The sequence below is a fragment of the Peromyscus eremicus genome, chromosome 1 (genome assembly GCF_949786415.1).
Source record: "Peromyscus eremicus chromosome 1, PerEre_H2_v1, whole genome shotgun sequence".
Taxonomy (NCBI): domain Eukaryota; kingdom Metazoa; phylum Chordata; class Mammalia; order Rodentia; family Cricetidae; genus Peromyscus; species Peromyscus eremicus.
Window position 1 is genome coordinate 92,416,449 of NC_081416.1, and position 27,465 is coordinate 92,443,913.

Consider the following 27,465-nt stretch of genomic DNA (forward strand, 5'->3'; position numbering starts at 1 on the left):
CAGTGAGTAGAAAAACTTGCCACCAACCTCAATGACCTGAATGATCTGAGTTCAATCATCCCATGTGGTGGAAGGAGAGAAATGACTCCCATCAGTTGTCCTCTGGACCTCTACACACAAGCATACATGAAAACATACAAACACAAAATTAAAAAGTAAAATAAAAGTAACTCATTCTTACAGATGATTAATTTTCTCAGCCTGATTTATAATATTTCAGAGGTCCAAAGTCTTCTTTCATTTTGTAATGGCCTCTTCTTTTTTCAGTCCAAACTGATGTATTTCCTTTAAAAACTTCCTGTCTTCCTTCTAAGACACAGTCTCACTGTATAGCTCTGGTTGGCCCAGAACTTGCTATATAGACCAGGCTAATGTTGAACTCTGACTTTGCCTCTCAAGTGCTGGGATTAGAGGCATGCACCACCATGCTGGCATGGTTTTCTTATAAATCACTATACTCTGTTGTACTAGTTAGACAGCACACATACAATCACTTGAAGGTAAATTCCCTTTCTTCATTGGGTTTTCTGTGAAATTGCCATGAGGTGATAGATCATAGGATTCTTAGACGCCTTGGTTGTCTCCAGAGAGGGCCTGTGAGACCAGCCCTCTGGATACTTACAAGGCTTTTGCCTGTAAGATTCTGTGAGGCAAGGAGATCCTTAAAACTAAATTAAATTAAAAGGTTTGGTGATTCTGTTGGGAAAGAGCTAAAGGTACCATCAGACTTCTAGCTGATAGTAGAAAAAGAGATGGGATAGTTTAAAAGGAAACTATCTAGTTTTTACACAAAATTTAAAGGATAGATAAATAAGAATTTATTGGGTCAGAAAATAAATGTGTTCTTCATCACCAGCCTCTCTAGACGAGAAAAAAAGTCTTAAATGAAGAAATGGCTCCCATTATGATGATGGTTTAGTGAATATATATATTAGTAAGAGTGTGTGGCAGAAAAATTATTCACCTGAGCACTTCAGATGAGCAGTTGATTATACCACAGTGAGTCTAAAAAGCAATGCAAGGGGGAAAAAAAAACTGGTGGGTCTAAAAACCCCAAAACCATAAATATGAATTAAATAATTTTTATCCAACCTTTGAATTTGGTATGAAAACTGGATAGTTCTTTTTTAAATGCCTCTCATCTCTTTTACTACTGTCAGCTAGAAGTCTGATGGCACCTTCAGCGCTTTACCTGACATAATCGCCAAAGCTTTTAGTACAGTAAGGATCTCCTTGCTCCCAGCTTTCAGTAACACTTTCCTTACCTCCTTTTAAGCACCTACTGACAGTTCCTAAGTCACTAGTTCTAGAATTTTGCTTTAGTAGTATGTCATTTATAGGCTGGCCTTGTTATTCTACTACCAAGTAACCAAAATGGCATTCATAGCATAGAATACCATTTTGTCAGACTCTCATCTTTTGTGAATTAGGAATTCGGACTGAGCACTGCCTGGAATGATGCAGTGGCAGAGACTATAGCAGCTGGTAATGTCTTGACACACATCAGGAGGTTGGTGCTGGAGGTTACTGGGACCTCCCCCAAAGTCTTTGGGCCAGAATTCTTAGGCATGCCTCTCCAGTTGTCCTGGTTTTACATATAACTTAAAAGACAAAAACTAGAATCTCTTCCTCTCAAGGGCTTGGCACAGATTCATTTCTACTATATTCTGTCGGTCATGCAGTCACAGAGCTCAGGTACAAGAGAAGGATCACTTTGGCAGGAGGCATGGATGAGAATTTGGGGACCATAGTCTAAAACCATCACATGTGTCTTTGGCACTGTCTCCTGGAACTTTGTTTCTGTCCTCCTCGGCTTTGCATAAAGCCAGCTCTGCTTTACACAGCTGTGCAATTTGTACTAGACCAGGGCATTAGCCTTTCCCTGTCTGCCCTGTGTCCTAAGAGACAGCTTCTTTGTTGTAAGAACTCTCTGTTCATTACTTAAGGGGCTAAGATTCCCACTGGGAGGAGAACTTACCCTTCTTTTCTGTGCTGCCTTAGAAGTCAGCTGGGGATGGGGCACAGTTATGGCTTGGATATGTTTGTGGAAATGAAAAGGCCTCACAGTTTATTTATAGACCCACAACCACCTTTTGCTTAGATTGACTTTGCAAGTCTCTGTAGATCATGGCCTGCTTGCAGCCTCACTTGGAGGCTGAGGCTTTCTGGACCCTTGAGGGTTTCTAGTCATTTGAGATTGGCTGGGGAGCAGGAAGGCTGAGTTATGTTACCCCATCTTTTACCTCTCTATTGGAACTCTTCTGGAGTGGGTTGTCAATAGGAGTTGTTGAGATTTTAGTCTAAGGAACGAAGTACTGGTTTTGCGAACAGGACTCAGGCTATGTTCCTTCCTTTTCCTGCTCCCCTGTGCTCACAGTACAGGGTAGCACATACAATCCTGAGTTGAGGCCATCACTGAGTAGTGGGAGTCAACAGCCCATCTCAATTGAGCAGTCCTAGAATGGTTAGTGACCAACTCCAAGGCAGTTTTGTTTGAAGCAGACTAAACACCAATTGAGTAGACCCCCCCCCACACATACCAAGAAGGCTCACTTTCTAGTGTTCATAGCACATCCTGATGGCTCTGGGGTGGTTAACTGGGTACCTAGGACTTTCTAGCAAATGCTTCTGACTTGGCCTCTTACTTAGTTATAGTAATACCCCTGGCTAACCCCACAATTTCTTCCCCCCAAAAAAATCCACCTGCAACTTCAAGCAAGCTTAGTTTAGAAATGTACTGATGATCTTCTCTCCAAAAAAGTTCTGGGTGCACTTAGCAATATGTAGGACATCTTTTGATACAAATGCTTCCTGCTTTGTGGCTTAAGATAATCAGGTGTGTATGCCTGTAATTGCAGCACTTGGAAGATGGAGGCAGAAGGATGAGGAATTGAAGGTCAGCCTCAACAACATAGGGAGTTCGAGGCCAGCCTGGGCTACAAGGTACCTTGTCCTCAGGAGAGAGAAGAGGAAAAAAAAAAAGAAGGCAGCACAGGACCCACACTGGGGTTGGGTTATATTTGTAGCAGAAGGAGTAGTTTTCATTTTAAGGCCCAACTTCCATCTGCATGTATGGAAACATGTACACACATTGCTTTCTCTTTAAATTTGTTCTATTGCCATACTTCAGTCCATACCCCTTAAAAAAAAATATTACTTACTTGTCTTAAATATTTATCTCCATGCATGTGTGTTTATATTCTTACATTCTTTTAAATTTCCTGTGTACATTCCCCCACCCCTTTGCTTTTATCTGTTTTTCTAACTCCCTGTCTCCTGAAAATGTTTATTTTGGCAAGTTGTATGCCATCGTGTTGGCATCTGTGTACGTGTCAAGCAATAGAACTGGCGGCCGCTGACAAGCTGTGGTACATCAGGTACCCAGTTCCACAGTGGCTGCCTCCTCCTGGGTAGGCTCTGGGACTCAGAACAGAGTGAGCCATCAAAGAGCAACATCTTGGGTGTGTATTAGTTGCTTTGTATTTGCTTTTGTCTTAGGTTTCTCTTGCTGTTTGGAAGTTATTCATGTTAGGTTTCAAACCCAGAACAAATGGCTGAGGTGCCTACCTACCATATCAAAGTGGACACTGGCCACCAGATTCTCCCTGCATCCTTCAGTCCCTGTTATTGGGGGTCCTACTGGCTGGCATAACCTGTAACTTCTCCAGCCCAAGTGCTGGGTTACTTTTCCCTAAGCTGCTCTTCCCTGTATAATCCAACCATTTTGATTACCTGTTTTTTTGTTTTGTTTTGTTTTGTCTATTCTCTTTTGGGCCTCCTGACTCCTGCACCTGGTTCCCCTCTCTCCCTTCTTCTCACATGGCCTCATGTCCACTCTAGACACTCCCAAATGTCCCTGTCTGGCTGTGCTCTCACACATATCTATAATAAACCTTCTCCTGCACCACTTTTATGTATGTATATATGTATGTATGTATGTATGTATGTATGTATGTATGTATGTATTTGTTATACATCTGGTGCCAAAACCTGGGACTAGTCATGTTCCTTTCCTTTTTTATTTCCTTTTTTTCCCATTCAATTCATAGTGTTCACTTTTATAAATTGACATCATCTTAGTCACACAGCTAGGGCCTGTAGGTAATCAGAGAAAGTGTTTTATAAAGAACTTGAGATTTAGAGAATACAGATGACCTGCCCATGAGCATACCAAGGAAGTTGACAGAACTAGATTCAGATCTCTAGGCAGTTGGCTGCTATCCAGTTATTGCCATATGGGGGAAGCCTTTGGGCTGACAGCCTTACTGAGTTGCACTAGGTGTTTTGTGTATCTTTCTGTGTTGGGCAGGGACATTTGCAGACAATAGCTTGGGAAGGCATAAAGGAAACTAAATTTTTCACTACTTATCTTTTCATTCATTCCTTCATTCATTCACTCAATTCAATATAAAAATTACATTTAGGTGCAGAGGATATCAAAATTTAATAGGATAGTGTCATAAGCTTCAAGTAAGTCCATTTGTAATCTAGTTAAGAAGATATGTTGAGAAATAGTCTGATGCAAGCATGTCCAGCCTGTAGCTTGTGATCCACTATATCTCAAGATATCTATGAATGTGGTCTAGTATATTTGTAAATGACAATATCATGTTGTAATGTCAGGGTTGGACACCCTTGTAACTATTATACCACAACAGATATTTTTCCAGCCACGGTAGAGGGATTCAAAGTTGGTCATTTCCACCTGGGGGTAGGGTGCAGAAAATCTAGGAGTTTGACACACCTTTAGATGAGATGCAGGATTGGTATGGAGGGAAAGATAGTGAGATAATGAAGGTAAACCTAAGTAGAAACCAAATTACTGAGTCCTTGTCAGCCTTGCTTTTAGTTTGCAGATAGTAGGGGGTTTCAGTGGGTTTTGCACTATAAAAAGATGTCAGAGATGAGAAGATGGACTCCAACAGGGTTGAGACTGAAGCAAAAAGAAGTCAAGAGACTGTTTTCAGTCCTGGTGCAAGAAGAGATCTGAACAAAGGAATTAGCAGTAGCAGTGGAAATGTGGGTAGGGACTGTGCAAGGTGTTAGGGAACAGAATTGATGAGATGCAGTTGTGGAGTAGGTGGGTGTGTTGGGGAGCAGGATGGATCCAGATGTGTAGAGAAGGGGGAAGAACACGGACTTTTTGTCCTGTCTTTTTGAGACAGGATTTCTCTATGTAGCTTTGGAGCCTGTCCTGGAACTTGCTGTGTAGACCAGGCTGGCCTCGAACTCACAGAGATCCACCTGCTTCTGCCTCCCAAGTGTTGGTATTAAAGGCGTGCACCACCACTACCCAGCACTTTTTAAAACTTTTTAAAATGATTTATTTTACTTTATTTTTTATGTGCATTGGTATGAAGGTGTCAGATCCCCTGGAAATGGCTGTGAGCTGACATATGGGTACTGGGAATTGAACCCAGGACCTCTGGAAGAACAGCCATCTTAACCACTGAGCCATCTCTCCAGCCCCCTTTCTTTATCTATGGTGGTAAAACCAGAGGTAAGGAAGCACAAAATAGTGTAGAGATGGCTCAGATGGGTAACAAAGAAAAGCCAACTCTGTTAGGTTGGCCTTGGGTCTCCACACAGACCGTTTGTCCTTTTTTTATCCATGGTGATAAAACCAGAGGCAGAGGAAGCACAAAACAGTGTATGGATGACAAAGAAAAGCCAACTCTGTTAGGTGGTATACGTGCAGGTGTGCGACACACACACAAACACACCAAAAAAAAGAAAAGAAAAAGAGGCTTTGTCTTTCTGGTCTCTGCTGATCCTTGATGCTGAGAATAGTTATCTGGAGTGTATCTGCTACACAGTATACTAAGTGGATGGAGAACCAAGCTGTGTCTCAGCTTGAGGTGTGTACACATGCATATGGAGTCCCTAGGAAGCTCTCTGCTAGCCTTTTCTGAATCTGAACCAAGGAAGCCACTGGGTGTAGTGTGCCTGAAGAATGATAGCACCAGAGTGGGAGATCAGACACCAAAGAAGGGTTTGCTCAGGGGGCTGGCTTTGTGAGAACATCTGGACCCAAGCACTATTTTTATCTTGGACATCATTTTCTCTCACTTGACAGGTGAGGAATTCTCATACTTTCTCTCTCAGTCTGTAGGGATAAAAGACAACTAAATGAAACTGAAGACTAAGACTGAGTATTATCTCTCATGTCAGCAGATGCTATGTGCTCTGCAAACTCCTTGTCAAAAAATCCAAGCATCCTGACATCTGCCCACAGCCCTGTTGTATCTTTCCTTAAGCCTTCTGTGAGAAGTAACAAATTCTTCTGAACCTTTCCCTAACCTGGGAGCACAGACCTGTGGAGGTACTTTTCCCATCTCCAATGAGAAAAACCAAATCAGAATCCTCTGGAATCCAAGGATTTATCTTTGTAGGTGGCTGAATTGATGCCCTTTTATATCTGGGGCTTTATAAAACAAGAGAGACTGGGGGGCCCTGTCTGTTGTGTGTAGGCTGCGGTCTCCTTAGGTTCATTGCTCTGCTAGTGCCTACTACAGAGGGTTGAGGCTTCTGTTCCCGCCGCCCCATTGAGTAGGCCCTTTGGTCAATGAGCTTGGCTATGCCCTACAGTTCTCTCATCTATGCCCATGTACATCTGCAATAGCTCTTGTTTAACTTGCCCTTTTAAAAACAACTTAAGCATGTTGAGATGTCCTGTTGATCAGGGCAGTCAGAGGCTATGACCCAACAAGGAATTGTCAGCCAATCCTTGACTCACCAGAGCTCCAGTTTTCTATATGTGAACAAGTGGTGACAGCCACTTGGCTCAGGAACAGCTGGCTACTGTCCTGGAGATGGCATGGCACTTTGGAGGCTCTGAAGCTGGACAGCCCAGCTTTTGATCCACTAGACCTTCTCTGGGTTCACTGTTAGCAAACTCCTGCTACCTTTGAACTAATATTGTTTGGAAAGAATTCTTGAGCCAGGCATAGTGGTTGCACACCTTTAATCCCAGCATTTGGGAAGCAGAGGCAGGTGGAGCTCTGTGAGTTTGAGGCCAGCCTGGTCTACATTGTGAGTTCCAGGACAGCCAAGGTTCTTACACAGAGAAACCCTGTCTTGAAAAGCCAAAAAAAATAACAATAATCTTAAGGTTGGCAGTGATTATTATAGTAGATGCCAGAAAAATGTGCTGAAGAGGAAGCTTACTCATAGCTCTCTTCAGTAAGTCCACTCACCTTTACCTTTTCCTCTCATTTTTGTTCAACATTCACAGAGTGCTTTGTAGATACTGAGTTCATGACTTAGACAACAGCTCTAGCAGTAAGTCCCCAATGCTTATAAAAGCTGTATTCTAGCCTGGGCTATGTCCAATGCCGTGAAGGATTTTAGTGAGCTATGCTTGGTGACCTGAGTGTTCACAAAGAAGGAAGAGGCTACTGTTTACTGGTTGTTTCTCATTTCTTAGCCATTAAAAAGTTTTAACATTAACATATGAAATAGTGGGTTCCATTATGGAATTTGAATAATAGATATTTTCTGTTGCCCTCTTCTCCTACACTAAGACCTCTTTTTCCCCTTTCATAGTCTCTTTTCTAGTTTCATGAACCCCATAATATATGTATTATATATGTATGTGTATGTAAATCTTGGATCTGTATATGAGAGAAAACATGTGGTTCTGTGTCTGGATTACTTTGCTTAATATAAGAGTTTCTAATTCCATCTATTTTCCTACATGATTTCATTTTTCTTTATGGCTTGGTAAAACCTCGCTGTGTGTATGTACCACATTGCCTTGATCCATTCATCTGGTGATGGATATTTAGGCTATTTCCACTTTTTAGTTATTGTAAACAGTGCATAGATGTAAAAGTCTCTTTGTTCTAGGACTTAGAGTCTTTTGGTACTGTTTTCTCTTTAGAGAGAAACATAGTGTAATGTAAATTTATATTGTGGCTTCACTGCTTACCAGCTGAGTAACTTTAGGTGAGATATGTAATTTCTTTAAGTCATTGTGTCTATTTATTTGTAGCATGAAGACAATACATAATAATGACCTAATAGAATTTTCATGAAGAGAATAGAAAAGAACTCTTTCTTGAGGGGCCTGCCTAACCTTGGGAATCCTAATTCTGGTCAGGATAGTGGGATCTTGTATCCAGTAACACAGTCTTAGGGGAGACACCCAAGGACTTAAAGGCCAAATAGTTTGGGCATATACATTTGGGAATACTTAGAAAGTAATGTGCTGGACCTGTTTTGCTGCAGCTCATGAAAGTTGGTCATTAGCATCTTTTCTCATCTGCACATTCATTGATATCATGTTGATAGTTCAGGAATATTTATACTGTAAAGAACAGTGTTGCCAGTCTCTGCTGTCTTCTACAGAGAGCCAGTTAGCCATTTAGCAACACGTTACTGGTCTTACTGTTCTCTAGTTGACAGCTGCAGACTCTTGAGATTTCTAGTCTATTGTAGAACAGGGTTCTGCTCTATACATTACTCAGGGTCTCTGAGGATGAGCTAGACAGAAAGGCTCATGGAGGTTGGCCTGCTGTGGCTAATGAGCTGTTCCCTACTTGACAGCCATGACGATATATATTACATGAAGAGTATACTTTTTTGTTCTTTTGGACACACTATCCCAGGTTGGCCTCAGACTTACTGTGTAGCTAATGATAACCTTGAATTCATGATCCTCCTGCCTCCATCTTTCAAGTGAAGGGATGGGGGCGGGACAGGGTACTCACAGAGTATTTTTGAGACATCTACAGGAACAGAACATCATAATGAACCATGACCCTCTAGTTTTTAGACCGCTCACCACTATTTTCTTTTCTTTTTTCTCCTTTGCTCTTAGGTCTCAGTCAGTCTCTCCACCTCCAGTTTTGTACCCTCCAAGAAGTCCCATCTATCCACTGAGTGATAGTGAAACCTCAGCCTGCAGGTACCCCAGCCATTCTAACTCCCAGGTGCTCCTCAAGGACCGGCATCCTCGCAGTCCTTCACTCTTAGGTCCTCAAGATCCCTCCCCAGAGACTTCACCACCCACCTATACCCTCAAGGCTACCAGCTTCAGTTATTTGGACAGAACCCCTTCAACGCGCAAGAGAGAGGACCAAAAGGAGACTGTCCAGGGTGCAGCCCAGGATGTAGAGGGTGTGACTGCTTGCCTCCCCCTTGCCCAGAGCACCCCATTCTTAGGGCCAGCGGCTGGCCCGCGGAGTGTCTTACTGACTTGTACTGGTACCCGAGCCCATAACCTGGGCATCCGGGAGAAGATTTCAGCATGGGAAGGTCGCCGAGAGGCTTCACCCAGGATGAATCTGTGTGGAGAGAAGCGGGAGGGTTCTGGGAGCGAGTGGGCAGCCAGTGAGGGCTGCCCCAGTGTGGGCTGTCCCAGTGTGGTGCCATCCCCCTGCAGCTCAGAAAAGACCTTTGATTTTAAAGGCCTCCGGAGGATGAGCAGGACCTTCTCTGAGTGTTCCTACCCTGAGACAGAGGAGGAGGGAGAGGCACTACCTGTGCGGGACTCTTTATACCGGCTGGAGAAGCGGCCAGGCCGGAATGAGCCCAGTGCCTTGCTCAGGGGTCATGGCAGCAGGAAAGAGAGCTCAGCAGTGCTGAGCAGGATCCAGAAAATTGAGCAAGCCCTAAAGGAGCAGCCTGGCCGGGGTCTTCCCCAGCTCCCCAGCAGCTGCTACAGTGTAGACCATGGGAGGAGGAAGACTGGAACCGTGGGCACCTTGGAGGAGCCAACAGGGAGTACAAGTTTGAGCTCCAGCAGCAGGACAGGAGGAGTAGCTGGAATTGTGGGGGAGGCAGGCCCACCTCTGGACAGGGAAGGCAGTGGTTCCATGAAGTCAGGGACCCCTGGAAATAGCCCTACCCCACAGCTGCTGCCTTCAAAGAGCTCTCCTGATCCTGTAAACCCTGTCCCCAAACCCAAGCGTACCTTTGAATACGAGGCTGACAAGAACCCCAAGACTAAGCCAAGTAATGGTCTACCTCCTTCACCCATACCTGCTGCTCCACCCCCCTTGCCTTCCACACCAGCCCCACCAGTCACCCGGAGACCAAAGAAGGACATGCGTGGTCACCGGAAGTCACAGAACAGGTAAGGCATGCCCTCCTATGTCAGGTAGTGGGACCCAATGGCATTCTTTTAAATGGAAGAAGCAAAAGCAGATTGTGCTTGGGTCACAGGAGTGTACTACAAGTTCTGAAGCACTGAATAATTGTTAGTTTGGCAGCTGTGACAGGAAAAATGGAATGGTTCTCCTGTGCGTTCGCTCTCTCTCTCTCTCTCTCTCTCTCTCTCTCTCTCTCTCTCTCTCTCTCTCTCTCTCTCTCTCCCCACCCCCATTTTGTAGCTGGCCTGGAATTTCCTGTGTACTAGGCTGGCCTTGAACTCACAGAGATCCTCTTGCCTTGGCCCCCTAAGTGCTAGGTTTAAAGTCATGTACCACTGCCAGGCCTGTTCTGCCCTTGAATGGGAGAGAGAAAGGATGAATGCCAATCTTGACAGTGCTGGGTACTGAAGTTATTGGCTAGGTTTGTTGGGGTGAGTTAGCTATATTAAAGATTCCTTAACTCATCACTGGAAGGTTAAAGCTACCTTCATTTTATGTCTTTCCACTGGTTCCTGGTCAGTCTTGACAGTTTTGGCCCTGAACTAGCAGGGGCAGCTCCTGGGTGTGACTTGGAATCTGGAATTGGTGAAGGTTGAAAAATACCTGTTAACCTAATTCTGTGGCAGGTTAGAAACAAGCATTCTTTGGAATCCTTATCTTTAACTTACATATCCCAAGACTACTTCCCTTCTAGGAATCTTCTAGTATGTTATCATTCTTTTTTTCCTTTTTTAAAAAATTACTATTAAGAGATTTTCTATTCATTTTACATACCAACCACAGATTCCCCTCTCCTCCCTCCTCTTGCCCATGTTGTCATTCCTAATGCTTCATCCAGCATAGCCCGTCTCAAATACAGACTTTCCATGTGTAGAGGGAGAATCACAATGTTTCATACTCCTGAGCCAGGGTACCTCATGGCTATGTACAGTCTTATGTTTTGGCTTATCCCAAGAATGCTTATTGGCTTCTTTAATTTATTTACCAGCCTGCCAGGTAAGCTAGCTTTGTCCATATTCATCCATTTCTGCTAACATCCATCTAGAGCCTGCTATACACCTAATCTTGTGCTGGTCTAAGGGACACAGAGACAAGTATGACATGGTTCTTCCTTCAAGAACTTGATGATCTGATACATAGATAAATCTTAGATACCATGATATTCACCATGACTCCTTACAGTGCAGAATGCTGTGGAGACTCAGAGGAGAAACATCTATTTCAGCTCAAAAGTGAGGGGAAGCCACTCCTGGAGGTAATTACTGAGCCAGAGTTAGAATAACAAAAAACAGTTGGCTAGGTAGCAAGGAGTAGGGGAGAGTTGATCGACCTGAAAGTGTTATATGTATTCCTACATGTCACATTTGCATGTAATTCACACACACACACACACACACACACACACACACACACACACACACACGAGTCAGGTGGAGTCTCTTAAAATATTTTTCAGACTCCAACCTGTGCATTTGGAGAAAAAGAAGAACAGTTCAGAAAGTGTAAACTTGCCGGGCGGTGGTGGCGCACACCTTTAATCCCAGCACTCGGGAGGCAGAGGCAGGTGGATCTCTGTGAGTTCAAGGCCAGCCTGGTCTACAGAGCTAGTCCAGAACAGGCTCCAAAGCTACAGAGAAACCCTGTCTCAAAAAACCAAAAAAAGAAAAAAAAAGAAAAAAGAAAGAAAGAAAAAAAGAAAGTGTAAGCTGTTGTGCTTGCTTGTCTGAACCTTGAGCATTTTTCCCCTGAGGAGAACATGTTAACTTTGTGTTATGTCAGGTGTGCTTCTTACAGACATATTTTAAAGAAATGAAAACTAGATACTTATTATATTCAGTCAAAGAAGAGTAAAATTTCTGAGGAAGAGAGGCTGGGGAGCTGGCTTAGTCAGTTACATGCTTGCCACACAGGGATGAAGATCAGTGTTTGTATCCCCAGCACCCATGTAAAAACTGGGCATGATACATGTCAGCTGGTGGGGGTGGAGTCAAAATAGGCAGATCCCTGGAGCTTGTTGGCTGTCCAGCCTAGATGAATCAACAAGCTCCAGAGACTATTGGTGGAAGTACTAAGACAACTCCACATAGTTAAAAGGGAGGCTTATTCTGGGGAGTAACTACAAGTAAAGGGATAGGTTACAGGGTCTGGGAGAGGTGAAGTGCAGTCCAGCGGTGTTCTCTGGAGAACTCTGCTTGGTCTACATGCAGCATCCAGGATCCAGGAGCCAAGGTAACCGGCACATCCGGATCTCCGGTCTTAAGGGCTCCCATCTCGGCCCGCCTCATAGGCGTGACAGTCACTGGAAGCCTCAACGGGGTAGTAATTCCAGGTCAAAGCTAGAACAGCTGCCCACTACAAGAGACTGTGTCTCAAAGAAACAAGGCACACAAGAATAGCACACACCTTTAATTAATCCCACCATTTGGGAGGTAGGTGGATCTCTGTGAGTTTGAGGCAAGCCTGGTCTACATAGTAAGTTCCAAGCCATCCAAAGCCACACAGAGTGAGACCCTGTCTCAAAAACAAACACAAAAAAACAAGGTGAAGAATATTCAAGGAAGATAACCATGTCTGGCTTCCACACCTACATGAACATGTACATACATGTACACAACAAAATCCTGGAAAAAAATAGACTATATTTATCTTGATGAAAGGCATTGTGTTGGCCTTCAACATGGTACCTGTATAAGATGTCCAGTCTACTCTTACACCAGTGAAGACTTAATCTCACATAGTATTTGACCATTTAGTTGGGAAGTCTGGGCCCAAGACAGAAATTTATGAGTCATCAGGAGTGAAAGGCTTGACCATGGATATTTGTACATATGCAGAAAGGAGACCTAAAGACAGAGTTCTGAGACACTGTGGCATTTAAAAGTCCACTTAGAACTGCGTATGGTGGCACATGCTTTCAATCCCAACACTCAGAAGGTTACAGGCAGGCAATTTCTATGATTTTGAGGCCAGCCTGGTCTATATTGTGAGTTCTAGATCAGCTAGGGCTACATAGAGAGACCCTGTCTCAAAATAATAAACATGAGAACAGCCTTTTAAAAAAGAGAATCGGGGCTGGAGAGATGGCTCAGAGGTTAAGAGCACTGCTTGCTCTTCCAAAGGTCCTGAGTTCAATTCCCAGCAACCACATGGAGGCTCACAACCATCTGTAGTGAGATCTGGCGCCCTCTTCTGGCCTGCAGGGATACATGTATACAAATAAATAAATCTTTAAAAAAAAAAAAAAAAAGAGAATCCTAGCCGGGCGGTGGTGGCGCACGTCTTTTATCCCAGCACTCGGGAGGCAGAGGCAGGCGGATCTCTGTGAGTTCGAGGCCAGCCTGGGCTACCAAGTGAGTCCCAGGAAAGGCGCAAAGCTACACAGAGAAACCCTGTCTTGAAAAAAAAAAAAAAAAAAAAAAAAAAAGAGAGAATCCTAGCCAGGTATGGTGGCACACACTTTTAATCCCAGTACTTAGGAGGCAGAGGCAAGTGGATCGAGGCCAGCCAGGTCTACAGAGTGAGCTCCAGGACAGCCAGAGCTACACAAAGAAACCCTGTCTCAAACAAACACACACACACACACACACACACACACACACACACACACACAGAGGCGGGGGGCGGGGGAGGAAGATTGATTCTTTCATTAGAGCCTGAAAAGCAATTGCCGGGGTTGTATGAAAACTAGAGCTGATGGAAGTACAGAAGGAGAGTCCCAGGATAAGAAGTATGTGTTAGGTTGTTTGGTTGAATGCTGCAGAGGGGCCAGGTAAGCCTAAGAGGGTGGTGTAGCCAGTCCTTGACTTGCAACCCAGCGCTCTCAAAATGAGTATTCAATGAGCAAGAAAGAAAGGATGTCATTGAAAGAGGAAGGCACTCAAGGATAAGAAAGGTTCAGTCATGCTGTCTCTTTTCTGCCCCAGAGACATGAGAGGGAAATCCAGAGGACCTGTGTGGTGGAAAGAGAACCAACTCATAAGTTGTCCTCTGACCTCCACATGCATGCCTAAAATAAGTAAACATAATTAATATAAAAAAGAGTCAGATGCCATGTCAGATGTTCCTGTTCATGTGTCATCTCGTTGTACTTCACTGGGAGGGACATGCCTTGGATAGAGAAGAGGATGTAGCCAGCATCCCAACTCGGATGAGGGGAGAAGAAGAAGACATCTTAGGATCCAATAAGCTGTGGTTCCAATTCTGCAGTGTAGGTTATACTGCAGTAGTTTCTACTGGGGAGTAGAAAGGAACAGTGGACTGTCTGGAGGGACACTACAGCAGATTATCCTCCTAGCTATACTGAAGAAGAGGACTGGCTTTTGAGGGTTCAGCCCTTCTTGTATCAATAAACCAACCTGTACCAACTATTTCCTCCATCCCTCTTACAGCAGTGGACATGACCTTCCAATGTAGAGCCCTTATGGGCTGCTCAGAGCCCTTGCTAGGAAACTGGCTCTAGGAAACCGACTGATCTCTCTATTCCTTTGGAAATGGTAGACTCTTCTCAAGAAGGATGCTTTCTAGGTCTGAGAGGCCAGAATTGTGGTTGGAAGCTTAGATTCTGGAAGCAGGCAGCCTTGGAAAATCCTGCCTCTGTCTCTCTAATCCTCTTGTTTGTAAATTGCACAATACCTGCCAGCTCTATTGTGAGAACAAGAACAGATATATTTGACATGGCGTCTGACTACTTTTTTAAAAATATGATTATATTTATTTATTTTTTGGCATGTAAGTGGAGGTCAGAGGACAGCTTATAAGAATTGGTTCTCTTTCTACCACATGGGTCCTAGGGATTGAACTTGGGTCATTAGGCTTAGTAGCAAGCTCCTTTTCCTACTGAGCTATCATCTCATTTGCCCAGACGGGATCTTTTTAAACTGTGGAAGTTATTACCTCATACTGGTATTTGTTTGTTTGTTTGTTTGTTTGTTTGTTTTGAGACAGGATTTCTTTGTGTAGCTTTGGAGCCTGTCCTGGAACTCACTCTGTAGACCAGGTGGACCTCGAACTCACAGAGATCTGCCTGCCTCTGCCTCCCGAAAGCTGGGATTAAAGGTGTGCGCCACCACTGCCCGGCTCATACTGGTATTATAATAGATAAGCACATTACAGTCACTCAGACTGGGGTCCTTTAGACTGTCTTGTCTTTCTTGTTCAGAGGTGTAGTAATAAGTTTGAGGAGGAGGGCCTCTGATCATTACTGTTTCCTATGGCTGTTCCCAGCAACACAAAGGGATCTGGTCCAGCCAAAATGACTCTTACTCTTGTCCACAGAAAATCCTTTGAGTTTGAGGATGCATCCAGTCTCCAGTCCCTGTATCCCTCTTCTCCCACTGAGAATGGTACTGAGAGTCAACCCAAGTTTGGATCCAAAAGCACTTTAGAAGAGAATGCCTATGAAGATATTGTGGGTAAGCAGTGGTAGAGGTGGTGGGGGTGGGCCTTCCCTAGGGGCTATAGAACAGCTACTAGAAGGAGATGTTCATAGGTTCACCTCATGTGGAACACCATGGTTCCTTCCACCTTAGGTAATTCCTGGAAATGGCAACAGAGCAGCTGAGGTGACTAAGCCTAACCCTGAGTGAGCTAAAATCCAAAAGGCCTTTGGGACCACAGGAAGGGACAAATGACATCATTCCTTTCTTGTGTTTTTGGAAGAATTGAGAGACCAACAGATACTCTTCCTTAGCTGTGTGCCCTTAGGCAAGTCACTTAACTTTTGCAGGGCTCTGTTTTTCTGTAAAACAGTGGCAATATGTGGATCTGAACAGTAACACTAGTAGTAATATTACTTTTTTAAGATGGTTGTTAGGGGCTTTGGAGAGATGGCTCAGTGGTTAAGAGTACTGGGCGCCCTTCCAGAGGACCCAAGTTCAATTCCCAGCACTGATGTGGCAGCCCACAACTGTCTATAACTCCAGTTCCAGGGGATCTTATGCCTTCTTCTGGCCTCCACGAGTACTACACACACATGATGCACAGATATGCATTCAGGCAAACACTCCTGTACATAAAATACAAATAAATAAAATCTCAAAAAAATTGTTGTTAGGATTAAGTGAGCTAAGACTATGACACTGACAGATTTGGTGTCTAGTATAAGTCTGATTCCTGGTTCAAAGACACCTATTATTTCCCAGTGGCTTAAGAGGCAAGGGAGTTCAGTGGGGTTCCATTTATATGGTCACTGATCCTTTATGAGAGTTCTTCCTTTTGACCTAATTCCCTCACAGAGACCCATTCACAAGGGTTTCTGGTATGGATTTTGAGGGGACAGACATTCAGGTGCATGTCCCAGTTTCATAGATTCTAGAAAAAGACAGAAGACTCCTGTGTCACAAAGGACTTTGTTATCTGTGGCATAGCAGGCAGCATGAGCTCCATGTTTTCCCCAGGCTCGCTCTCCTTGGCCACAGTGGCATGAGACTTTGGGAAGAAGGCCTCAGTGAGGTGTCAACCCACATTTATAGGAGACACTGGGTTTTCCTTTTTTCTTCTTCTTTTTTTTTTTTTTTTGTTTTAGTTTTTTCAAGACAGAGTTTCTCTGTGTAGCTTTGCACCTTTCCTGGATCTCGCTCTGTAGACCAGGCTGGCCTCGCACTCACAAAGATCCGCCTGTCTCTGCCTCCCGAGTGCTGGGATTAAAGGCGTGCGCCACCACCGCCCGGCTTGACACTGGGTTTTTCAAGACTTCTAGTAAATCTGCTCAACCGTTGCTCTACTAGAACAGTTTCTGGTCAGAAAATAGATTACCTCTGGCTGGGCCATAGGCGTTATCTCCGCCTTCCAAGGCTGTTTTCTGTATAAACACCTGGAGAATATAGTTTGGAACCATTCATTCCTCCTGCCCTGAATAAGAGCAGCAGTGGAGTTAGAGTTGCCTCCCAGCAAGAGAGAAAGCACGGTGTGAGCAGGCTTGATTTCAAGGGTCTACAAGGGAATGGACCAGATAGTCTTGGGTCTGAGTTGTTTGGGGCATTTCTGTATTTTTTTGAGATGTGTCTTTTGCTCTGCATTGAAGGTTAGTCTGGAACTCTAAACCCTCCTGCCTCAGCCATTCAAGTAACAGGATTATAGTAGGCATGTGCTATCCTGTGGCTGTTTTTGATGTTCATTTTAGTTCCGTCCTTATCTCCTTCGAGGTGGGGCTTTGAGTCTGTGTGAAATGTGTCTCTGAACAGATCAACAAAGCAGGGAGAAGCAGCGTGCTGTCCTCATTTCAGTGCTATCTTGCTCTGTCTCAGGTCTTGAATTTGGAGAACGCAGTCTTAATTAACATTAGAGAGAGAGTAGTGAGTGACCACAGTAGATTCTTAGGATATGAGATTCTTATGAAGAAGGGGCCATCTGGTTCCCCATTTGATCTGTGTCATCTCTTCATAGTTTCCTCCTTATTTTGGTTTATCTTTATTTTTTAATGCATTATTATTTTAGGCATCTGAGTGTTCTGCATGTATGTGTGTGAACCATGTGCGTGTCTGGTGCCTGTGGAGGTTGGAAGAGGGCATCCAGCCCCCTGCTAGGAATTGAACTCTTGTTCTCTGCAAGAGCAGCAAGCGCTCTTAACCACTGAGCAATTTCACTAGCCCCCATAGTTTTCTCTTTACCAATTACTGGGCTAGCACTTTTTGGGATATAGTAGCCATAGTCACACCCACAGATATACTGCTTTCCTGTGTATGGGCATGTAGCATGTGTTCGTGGAAAAGTGCATTGCAGAAGTGAGACTGCAGGAACAAGAGCTCTCTGACAACAGGGAATACTGGGCAGGGAAGCCTTTTCTCTACTACTTGAGAAATGATAGCTCTGTATTCTGAGCTGATACAGAGATGTGGGGATTAGAGCCAAAGGTCCAGAATTAAGGTAAGCAGTTAGGAAAGATGCTTTATCACCTGTTCTGTTTTGTACAACTTTCATCTCCAGCTCATCTGTCAGAGAAGCATCCAGCCTGCTGTGTTTCCTTACCTCCTCATACAGTATCCCAGAGTGGAAGAACATTTCTAATGAGTGAAGAGACAGCTCTGTTGCTTCATCTTTCCATCCTCATCCTATCCTCCCTGCCTCCTATCACAGGGTCTATTTCAGTCTGCAAAAATTGTAATGTTATCATCACTGCACAGTTATATATTCACTGTGACTGCTGTATGATGGCAGAAAGCTGTAGTTTTCTGTTAACCCTGCAGCACAACTGGCAGGAAGAACTGTGATCTTTACTGTTTGCTTACATGCCTTGGGAGGCCTTTCTGTGCTGCCAGAGGATTCCAGGAATGGATCTATTCTTACAGCAACTGAACTAAGAGGAGACAGATGACCCACCCCCTCCTCTCCCCTCTCTTTAGGGGTATGTCTTAGTTAGGGTTTCTGTTGCTGTGAAGAGACACCATGACCATGGCAACTCTTATAAAAGAAAACATTTAATTGAGGTGGCAGCTTACAGTTTCAGAGGTTTAGTCCATTATCATCATGTCAGGGAGCATGACAGTGTGCAGGCAGACATGGTGCTGGCTACATCTTGATCAAAAGGCAACAGGAAATGAACTGTGACACTGGGCATGGCTCAGGTATATATGAGACCCCAAAGCCAATACAAAGACTCACTTCCTAGTAGTGCCACTCCCTATGAGCTTATTGGAGTCAATTACATTCAAACTACCACAGGGTGTTTTGTGGAGAATTTTTGAAGGTAGTGTCCTGGGCACAGGATTATTTCCTGGGCCTTCTTAGGAGAGAGAGTATCTGCCTCTCATGTGTTAGGAAGACTTTTCTACTTTGGGATATTACATGAAGAGACAAGGAATGTAGGGACTACTTGGTTGCTTCTTGGCTGGATGAGGTGAAGGTAGGGGAAGTACTGTAAATGGTGAAGTTGGGGTTGGACATCTTTCTTATCATTCATCTAATTTCTGGATCTTTGGAGCCTTGGGAAGAAGGAAGGGGAGTGTGGTGTAGGAAAGAGGTTAAGACAGTCCCCCAGCACTGATTTGGGTGTTTGTGTTTTGCAAGTTTGGGTGGAGATACTGGGAGTCTTTTAGGCCAATGCCTTGGGTATATTTTTTGTTTTTTATCTCCCACAGCAGCTCAGTCTGAATCTTAGGACCTAACCAGAGAGGCTTGGGGAAAAAATACAAGGGAAAACATTTTCTTTCTGTTACTAGATTCTGGTTGATTTTTCCATCCACTTTCTTCAAAGAGGTTCAAGAATGTGAAGACCTCTTAGAGTCTTCCAGAGCTTTCTTGTTGCTGAACTTTGAAGGTCACTTTCATTTTTTTGCTTAGGATTGATCAGTAGTTCTGACTTCTAAGAGCCTTGTTCTTACCCAGCCTCTGCTTTGTGGGATTAAGGCTGTTTCTGGTTCCAACTGGATTATCCAGCTTTGTGCTGCTTCAGGTCCATTGGGACAAAGGAAGCTGTATTCTGGGCCTGTGATGATAGATCTATGGGGAGGCAGAGAGCACCCATGCTAAATTTCCATCTTGGGCACATCCCGTTGGCCTGGTGTTCCTGGACTGTTAAGAGATTACAGCCTATTGGCCCAGAGGCTATTTGGTCATCTTGGTTAACAGCAAACATGAGCAGGGTACTTTGGGGTATTTACTGGCCTCTTGCCCACATCAGGCATAATATAATGCCTGAGGTATTGAGTGGGTACTCAGAAAGGCTGAGATTTCAAAGGCTACTGGTTTGCAGTAGTAGGGTTCAAAAAGAAACTTGTTGCCTTGTTGTTTCCTGAGCCTGACAATGGAAAATGCGCCTTAGAAAACAGCTTGCTAAGGAGCTATGTAGAGTGGCCTCTTCCTAACCAAGGAGCCTGGGCTGCATTCCTGTTGAGATTCCCACTCCTATCAGTTAGCTGAGGCCCACTGAGAGCTAACGGGATACTGGAACTTCAGTGGGATACAAGTCAGGACAGAGTCAATAGGTCCTGCCAGTAAAACCTTTTCAGCTTTTTCTCTGCCTTCTGTCATTCACCCCCAGGCTAGGCAACAGTAAGAAATAGAAGGAACCTATCAGCATGGATGGTGCTGCAGCAAGAAGCAAAGCAGCCAAGAGGTGTGGCCCAGGGAAAGGTGCCCAGGGCTGTTGGGAATTGGTGTCAAGCCTTGGAGGATGGGTAACAGCAGTCCCCAAGGGAACTGGCCCCGTAGCCTGGCCCTTTTCCCTCCTGTGTGAGGGAGGGAGAAAGGTGGAGAAACAGCCAGTTGAAAGCCAGAGGATGGCTAGGAAGGGAAGCTACAGACCTAAGGCCTTAGCCATGGTTGCAGCCCATGAAGCTTAGAGTGTTATGGGTATCTTGGATAGATGCCTTCCTTCCTAAACTGTTATTATGAAGGAGTAGGGAATGAAGAAGGCAGTTTTCCTGTGTGATATCCCAAAGAGCTGTGGAGAACAGTGGAACTAGGACCTGGTGAACCTGGAGTTTTCTTCCAGAAGGATCAGTGTGCTGAGATTGGCTTTTCTGGCAAACCTCTTTCAGAAGTGTGCAAAGCAGAAGTGACTGGGGATGCCTCTGGCTCTTATCTTGTCAGCAAATTTGGGAAAGGTTGAGACCTCTGGTTTCCTGATCCAAGCTTGATGAGATGGGACTGCTCAGAACAGTCTTGGCTTACTACTCTATCACCCTCCAAATGCTGTATGAACTGCCCGGAGGGAACCATGTGGGCAGGGGTGCAAGTGAAAGGTACGCAAATCCCTGTCTCACATCACTACCTGGCAGATTGTCCCCTTTTTTCTTCATTCAGATCTGGCCTCTCCAGCCTTTGCTGTAGGCTGTTCTGAGCACTTTGCCCCAGCCTCTGCTTTAGTGTTTACTTGCTCTTGGCAAATTCAGTTTATTGGCTCTAGAACTCACCATCTCTTTGCTCTTTGTCCATCCATACCTTTGGGCATCTTTCCTGCCTACAGAGATAGATAATTGGGATTTTGTCAGTGAAATAGTCCTAAGAGTTACTAGGAGTAGATGACAGGTGGACTGCAGGGATCAACCAAGGCTAAAGCAGAGCGTGGCCATTAGTGGGTTACTTAGAGAAGAAAGGCACTAGGGCTGGACAGGAAGAACAGGCACCTGAGGCCTTCCCTCAGAGGCAGTCCCAGCATGCAGAAGTGGATGCTTTCCAACTACCCTTCCCCAGATTGTCACCAACATGTAGCCACACTGTGCATTTACTGCTTCTCTGGGCCTCATCTTACACCTTTGTCTTGGAACTTTAGATTTTATATCAATCTTCAAAGCTCTGATTCTTGGGAAAGAAGAAAGGAGAAAGAGGAGAGAAGGATGGAGGGAAAAAAGAATTAGACCTAGGACTCACAGCATGGTCCTCAGACACTATTAGGAAGTTTAAAAATACCATTGGTTGTGGGATGGGGGATAAGTCCGTCCATCTCCCTTGCTGTGCCCATCCTCTCTCCTTCCCTGTTCTAGGGGGCATTTGATAATGTATAAACATTTTTGGTTGTAACTGAAGGAGGCTAATGTCAAGCTAGTATTGAAAGGCCAGAATTGCAGTAAACATCCTATAAATGGTCAGCTCATCAACCCAAAGTGTTGACTACTTAGAGAACCTTTGTAGAAAGGGATTGAGATGGGTCTTCTTATAGGTTGGAGATAATAAGGATTCTGGCCAATCACATAGCCTAAGACAATTTGAATGAGCGTGAAATAAATATAAACAAATATTCTTCCCCAATCTGGACAGTAATGCATTAGTCCTGTTTCACAGATCAGGAAGAATTATGCCCTGGCATTCTTCATCACCTTCACCTTTCAACCTTGTGAGATATTTGTTAGGTAGGAACCAAGGAGTAGAAAGTCCACCCCATTTCCTGCTGAAGTATACCTCACAGTAGAGTAGACTGGAAAAAAACATGCATGGGATTGCTGGACTTGAGACAGACAGGGCCACTGGGCCAACTTTACTTAGTCAGGGCCCTGGAATGGAGAAGAGTCATTTTAATGGCATGGCTGTTACAGGAAAAGATCTGCTCCATTTCTGGGACCATGTGGTGTTACAAATCACTTAATCCACCCCAACTCTTTTCTTGACCTATCCTTGACTCATAAGTTTACAGAGATTTGTATTGCTCCTGCTACAATCTGCAGCCTCACTCCCCCACCTCTGTAAAGGCATTTCCTAAATTCATTGTGGTTTCTTATTTAATAAATAGATGCTACAGTGTAGGAGAATCTCTAAGCATGCTGGGTTTGGGTTTTCTCCTGTACCATGTTTAGGGAAGTTGTAATTCCAGCAGCCTCTGTTTCCAGTCCTATAGGAGTGGGGTCTGAACTACTTTGGGGGCTAAGACACATGCAGGCATCTGCGGGTTAGGCATGGGGCTCAGCATTCGCCCAAGCTCAGTCCTACTCACAGTGCAGGAGCAAATTCTTCCCTAGGCATGCTAACTGCCACAGAGATCCCAAACAGTGGCACTGGGCAAACTAGGGCAAGAATACAGAAAGACAAGGGGAGGGGAAGTGAGGGTTGTATTTGTAAGGAGTCTCTTGGGATCTTGTTACCACCATGATTTTATTGAGGGAATTAAGCCTGGACTGATGATACATGACTGGTTGGTATTATTGTATGTTAGAAAAGCCTCTAGCCGGGCGGTGGTGGCGCACACCTTTAATCCCAGCACTCGGGAGGCAGAGGCAGGTGGATCTTTGTGAGTTCCAGGCCAGCATGGTCTACAGAGTGAGATCCAGGAAAGGCGCAAAGCTACACGAGAAACCCTATCTCAAAAAACCAAAAAAAGAAAAGAAAACCTCATTACTTTAATCCTAGCACTCAGGGCAGAGGCAGGTGGATCTCTGTGAATTTGAGGCCAGCCTGGTCTACAAAATTGAGTTCCAGGACAGCCAGGGCTGCACAGAGAAACCCTATCTCAAAAAAAAAAAAAAAAAAAAAAAACCATGAAGGAAGGAAGGAAGGAAGGAAGGAAGAGAAAAGCCTCATTATATATCAGAGAGAGGGAGGGGCAGGGGGTGTAATTTAGGAAAGGGTGTATCTCGAAAATCTTATAATCTTTAAGGGCAGGGACTGTGTTTGGGGCTTTCCTGAGATTTTTCTGGTAGTGTCAATGCAGTGCCTACTGCCAGAAACTGATCCTGAGGCACAAGAATTCTCCCCCTTTCTTTTGGCCCAGGCTCCTTCCAAGTCTTTCACACTCTCATGTCACTGCAGAAAAGTCTGTGCCAAATGGGGAGTAGTGAGGGTTCTCTTTTTGCTGAGATCAGCAGTAGAGAAGGTAGCCGACATTATGCTGAGAGAGATAGATGAAACAGAGTTTCACTGAATACTTGTTGTGACTGTTTGGCCCTCTGGTTGCCTGAGACAAGATCCCTTCCTGGAATACTTGGAAAGCAGAGGAGTAGGTTAGAGGAGGATCTGGCAAAGCCCTGGTCCCTGGAGTTCTTTCATGCTCACCCCTGAAACTAGATCCAGAAAGACCCATGAGGAGTTGAGTAAAGAAATAGTTATGGAATCTCTGAAAGCCTTTCCAGAAGTGCCAATCTCCAGGGGCTTTACCAGCACAAGGGCTAGAGCCAGGGGCAGACTCGTGGTGTCAGCTTTGTCCTCTGCCAGTCTTGTGCAATCCCCAAATTTATAAAGCAGTGGCCAACAAGGCTGAGCCGAGATGAACTGGAAATGGGGAGTGGAGGCCTCAGCTTGTAGACTTGGAGCCAGGATCTGTTCTTAGCCTCCCCAGTGCAGACGGGCAGCCACATGACTCATGAGCTGAAGGACTAGGCAGAAGCTATTCTCTGTGCTTCACAGGAATTGTGCTTGTATCTCTCATTCTCTCCTTCCCTTCTCTAACTTTGCCTCCTCTGCAGGAGAGCTTCCCAAGGAAAACCCCTATGAGGATGTGGACCTAAAGAACCGAAGAGCTGGAAGAAAATCTCAGCAACTGTCTGAGAACTCCCTGGACTCTTTGCACAGGATGTGGAGTCCCCAAGACAGGAAATACAACAACCCACCCATGCAGGTAATGCGGTTCTGGCCTAGGCAGTGTGAGGGCCTAACCTCAAGGGATAGGGTCAGCTTTCACTTATGCTCTCATCCCAGCTGGCAATTGGCAGAGGAAGTTGCCTCAGGAGAGCGCTGTGTACCTATTGCCTTCTGCCATGTTGAAACTGCTGTGGACAATTGAGATGTGCCCTTAGGGAATCCTGTCTTGCCTTTTTTCCCCCTCACCATCTAAGTTCTAGCAACAAAACCAAACCAGGAGCTCCCAAAGACTCCTATCAGTATTCCTTCCTTCAGTGGCAAACAGGAAGACAGGGCTCTCTTTAGAACCTGGACATTCTGCAACTCTGCCACAAATCATCTTGGTCCTGGCATTTGAGGGTCCATGGCGAGACTTGGAGAGCCAGCCAGTATCAGGAGCCTCTCAGTGAGAGGGCCCATCGAGGGCCTGTGCTCTCAAGGTGGGTTCCAGCTTTTCTTAGTCTCTTTTTTCACTAGCACTTGGAGGGGTTGTCTCAGGAAAGAATTGTGTACCTAGGGACTCCTACCATGTTGAAATGCTTTGTGGACTGTCAGGTAGGATATCCTCAGGGATGCTTGCCTTCCTAGCAATGTGTGAGATCCACTGCCAATTACGCTATACTGGAAAGCATCAGTGTTTATGGGCAGAGGGGTGGGGGATATAGATTGGGGCTGGAGAGAGAGGTAGCCCAAGACGTTGTAGTGAGGGAGCTACTTGAGTATGAGGTCCACCTTGCTGAGCCCTAGTGGCCAGAGCCTAGCATCCTGCTCTCTCTCTGGAAGAAGTGAGCGTAGTAAGTCTTCCAGAATCACAAAGCAAAGCAGACTGGCAGGAGAGCATAAGGAGGAGTGTTTGGGACTGAGGAGATGGTGCAGTGGGTAAAATGCTTACTGTACAATGTGAAAATCTGAGCACAGATTCCCCAGAGCCCATGTAAAGCCAAATGCAGTAGCATTGATCTATAATCCCAGTGCTCCTATATCAAGATTGGAAATGGAGAATCTGAAGAAGCTAGTGGGCCACCTGGCCTGACATATGCAGAAGCAAATAACAAGAGACCCTGGCTCAAACAAGGTGGAAGGTGAGGACCAACACCTAAAGTTGTCCTTTGTCCTGCACATGTATAAAACATGTACACACATACATACCTTCAAAACAAAAATGGGCTGGAGAGCAGTTAAGAGCTCTTTACTATTGCTGGGTGTGGTGGCACACGCCTTTAATCCCAGCACTTGGGAGGCAGAGATAAGCAGATCTCTTTGAGTTCAAGGTCAGCCTGGTCTACAGAGCAAATTCCAAGACTGCCCGGGCTATACAAAGAAACCCTGTCTCAAAAAAACAAAACAAACAAACAAAAACAAAAATTACTATTCTTGTAGAGAACCCAGGTTTGGTTCTCAGCACTCACATGGAACCTCACAACCATCTGTAACTCCAGTTTCAGGAGATTTAATGCCCTCTTCTGACCTCCACAGATACTAGGCACAAATGTGGTACACATACATACATACAGGCAAAGCACTCATACACATAAAATAAATAACTCTTTAAAAAAAATAGCAACAATAAAGATGTGTTTGAGGAGAGAGAAGAAAGCTGAAAGTCCTAAAGCTTTTAGATAAGCTCATTCTGGTCTTGTCCAGTGTGCCAGGAAGGCAGGGTAAGTCACGAGGTAGGGACCTACTCAAGTAAATCTTTAATTGGACCGATGAAAGGACCTGGATAGTTTATAGTGTTGGGCAGAAAAATACATAAAGGGTTTTCTTCTGGCTTTGAAATCATGGTGATTTTGATAAAGCATCTATCCTTTTGATGCACTCTGTTCAAATAGGCTTCCATTGGATTTGTATTGCTAGCTTGATTGACTTGGAAAAGATATTGGCTGTGGAAAGGAAGGAGGATTTGTTGAAAAGTAAGGAGAGACAGAGTGAGACAAAACTCGGGGTTCCTCAGGAAGTACCTGCTTTCCAAAAGTCCTACTATCAATTAGTCAGTTAGGTGTTCTATACTGAAGAACATCAGCTGTTGATTGGGGATATACAGGGCCAGAGAACGAGGCAGTCCAGGGTGGCATGGTGAGAGGGAGCCACTTGAACGTGAGGTCTGCCTTACTCAACTTTGGTCGCCACTGTCCAAGAGCCCTGTTCTCTGGAGGAAGTAAGCATGGTCAGGCTTCCAGGATCACATAGCACAGTAGGCTAGCAGGTAAGTCATGGCCTCTTCCAGCAAAAGGATTTAGGACTGAGGAGGTAGGAAGACTGGCTCCTTCCTCCACAGTCACTAATCCTTGTCTCAAAGTTCAGACAATGCCTGGAGAAGTCCTGCTTTGTCTCCTCTTTCTATGTAATAGATGATCTCAAAAGTCTTTGCTTTATTCTTTCCTCTCAGAAATAGTGAAACTTTCTTTGAGGAAGCAAGTATTTAATCTAGCCCTTAACATGGCCAGTGAACAGCTAAGGTCTTAAAAAAGGAAACCCCAGTATATTGGATTTCCAGCATGGAACTGATGAGAGCTGAGGATGCCAGCCTTTTAGCTTCTGTCCTTAGATACCAGCAGATGGGTACTGACAAGACATTTGTGGTGAGCTTCTCTCTCATATCCTGTCCCCTATGCCAGCTGTCCCTGAAACCCAGCAGTCAGTCCCTGCGCAGTGGGAACTGGTCAGAAAGGAAGAGCCATCGTTTGCCACGATTACCCAAGAGGCATAGCCATGATGACATGATGCTGCTGGCTCAGCTGAGCCTGCCATCTTCACCCTCCAGCCTCAATGAGGACAGCCTCAGCACCACAAGTGAGCTGCTGTCCAGCCGCAGGGCCCGTCGAATTCCCAAGGTATCTCCCTACTTTGAGCCTGAGGCACTAGGCAGGTGGGTGGGCAGGCAACCAACTTTTCTCTGGCCTTCCTTCCTCCTCTAATCTGGGCTGCTTCCTCAGTTCCCTTTGAATAGATTGAAACCCCTCCACCCCACCTTTTCCCCCTGGTCCCTTGCCTTATCAATAAGATTACACTAACTGCTTCTCAGTACTCAGATATTAGCGGGGAGGGAAAAGACTAGCTGAGACTCCATTACTAAGTGTCATAGATTGAATTTGGGTTCTTTTGCACATAAACATCTTTGGCCTTTCAGGGACCTAAAGAATCAGACCAGCTCTTCCTATGTCTTGAAATCAAAGAGCTTTCAGCAATGATTTGCACATGTGTCCATGTGGCCAGTCCTCAGCCCAGAGCAGCAGGATTTAGCTAAATGGTATTTTTAGCTTGCAAACAATGCTCGGGTATATTGAGAATTTAGCTTCTTCCTGTCAGGCCCCAGGTTATGGCCCAGAGAGGAAAGGCTAGAATCCTTGTTCCTGTTTTTATATCTGAGAAGCTCTTTGTCTCAGTT

The 27,465-nt window shown here is 44.9% G+C and overlaps 1 protein-coding gene across 6 annotated transcripts in view; it reads left to right on the plus strand.

Moving 5' to 3' along the window:
- Window positions 1-27,465, plus strand: part of Dennd2b (DENN domain containing 2B) — a 192,730-nt gene that overhangs the window by 145,120 nt on the left and 20,145 nt on the right. For 5 of the 6 annotated variants that reach the window (XM_059269034.1, XM_059269044.1, XM_059269050.1 and 2 more), the window contains 4 exons: window positions 8,822-10,078; window positions 15,369-15,505; window positions 23,924-24,075; window positions 26,696-26,911. In XM_059269034.1, the coding sequence (XP_059125017.1) occupies window positions 8,822-10,078; window positions 15,369-15,505; window positions 23,924-24,075; window positions 26,696-26,911 (1,762 nt within the window). Of the gene's footprint in view, window positions 1-8,821; window positions 10,079-15,368; window positions 15,506-23,923; window positions 24,076-24,101; window positions 24,518-26,695; window positions 26,912-27,465 lie in introns of those variants that run through there. The other variant, XM_059269059.1, reaches the window with a different exon arrangement.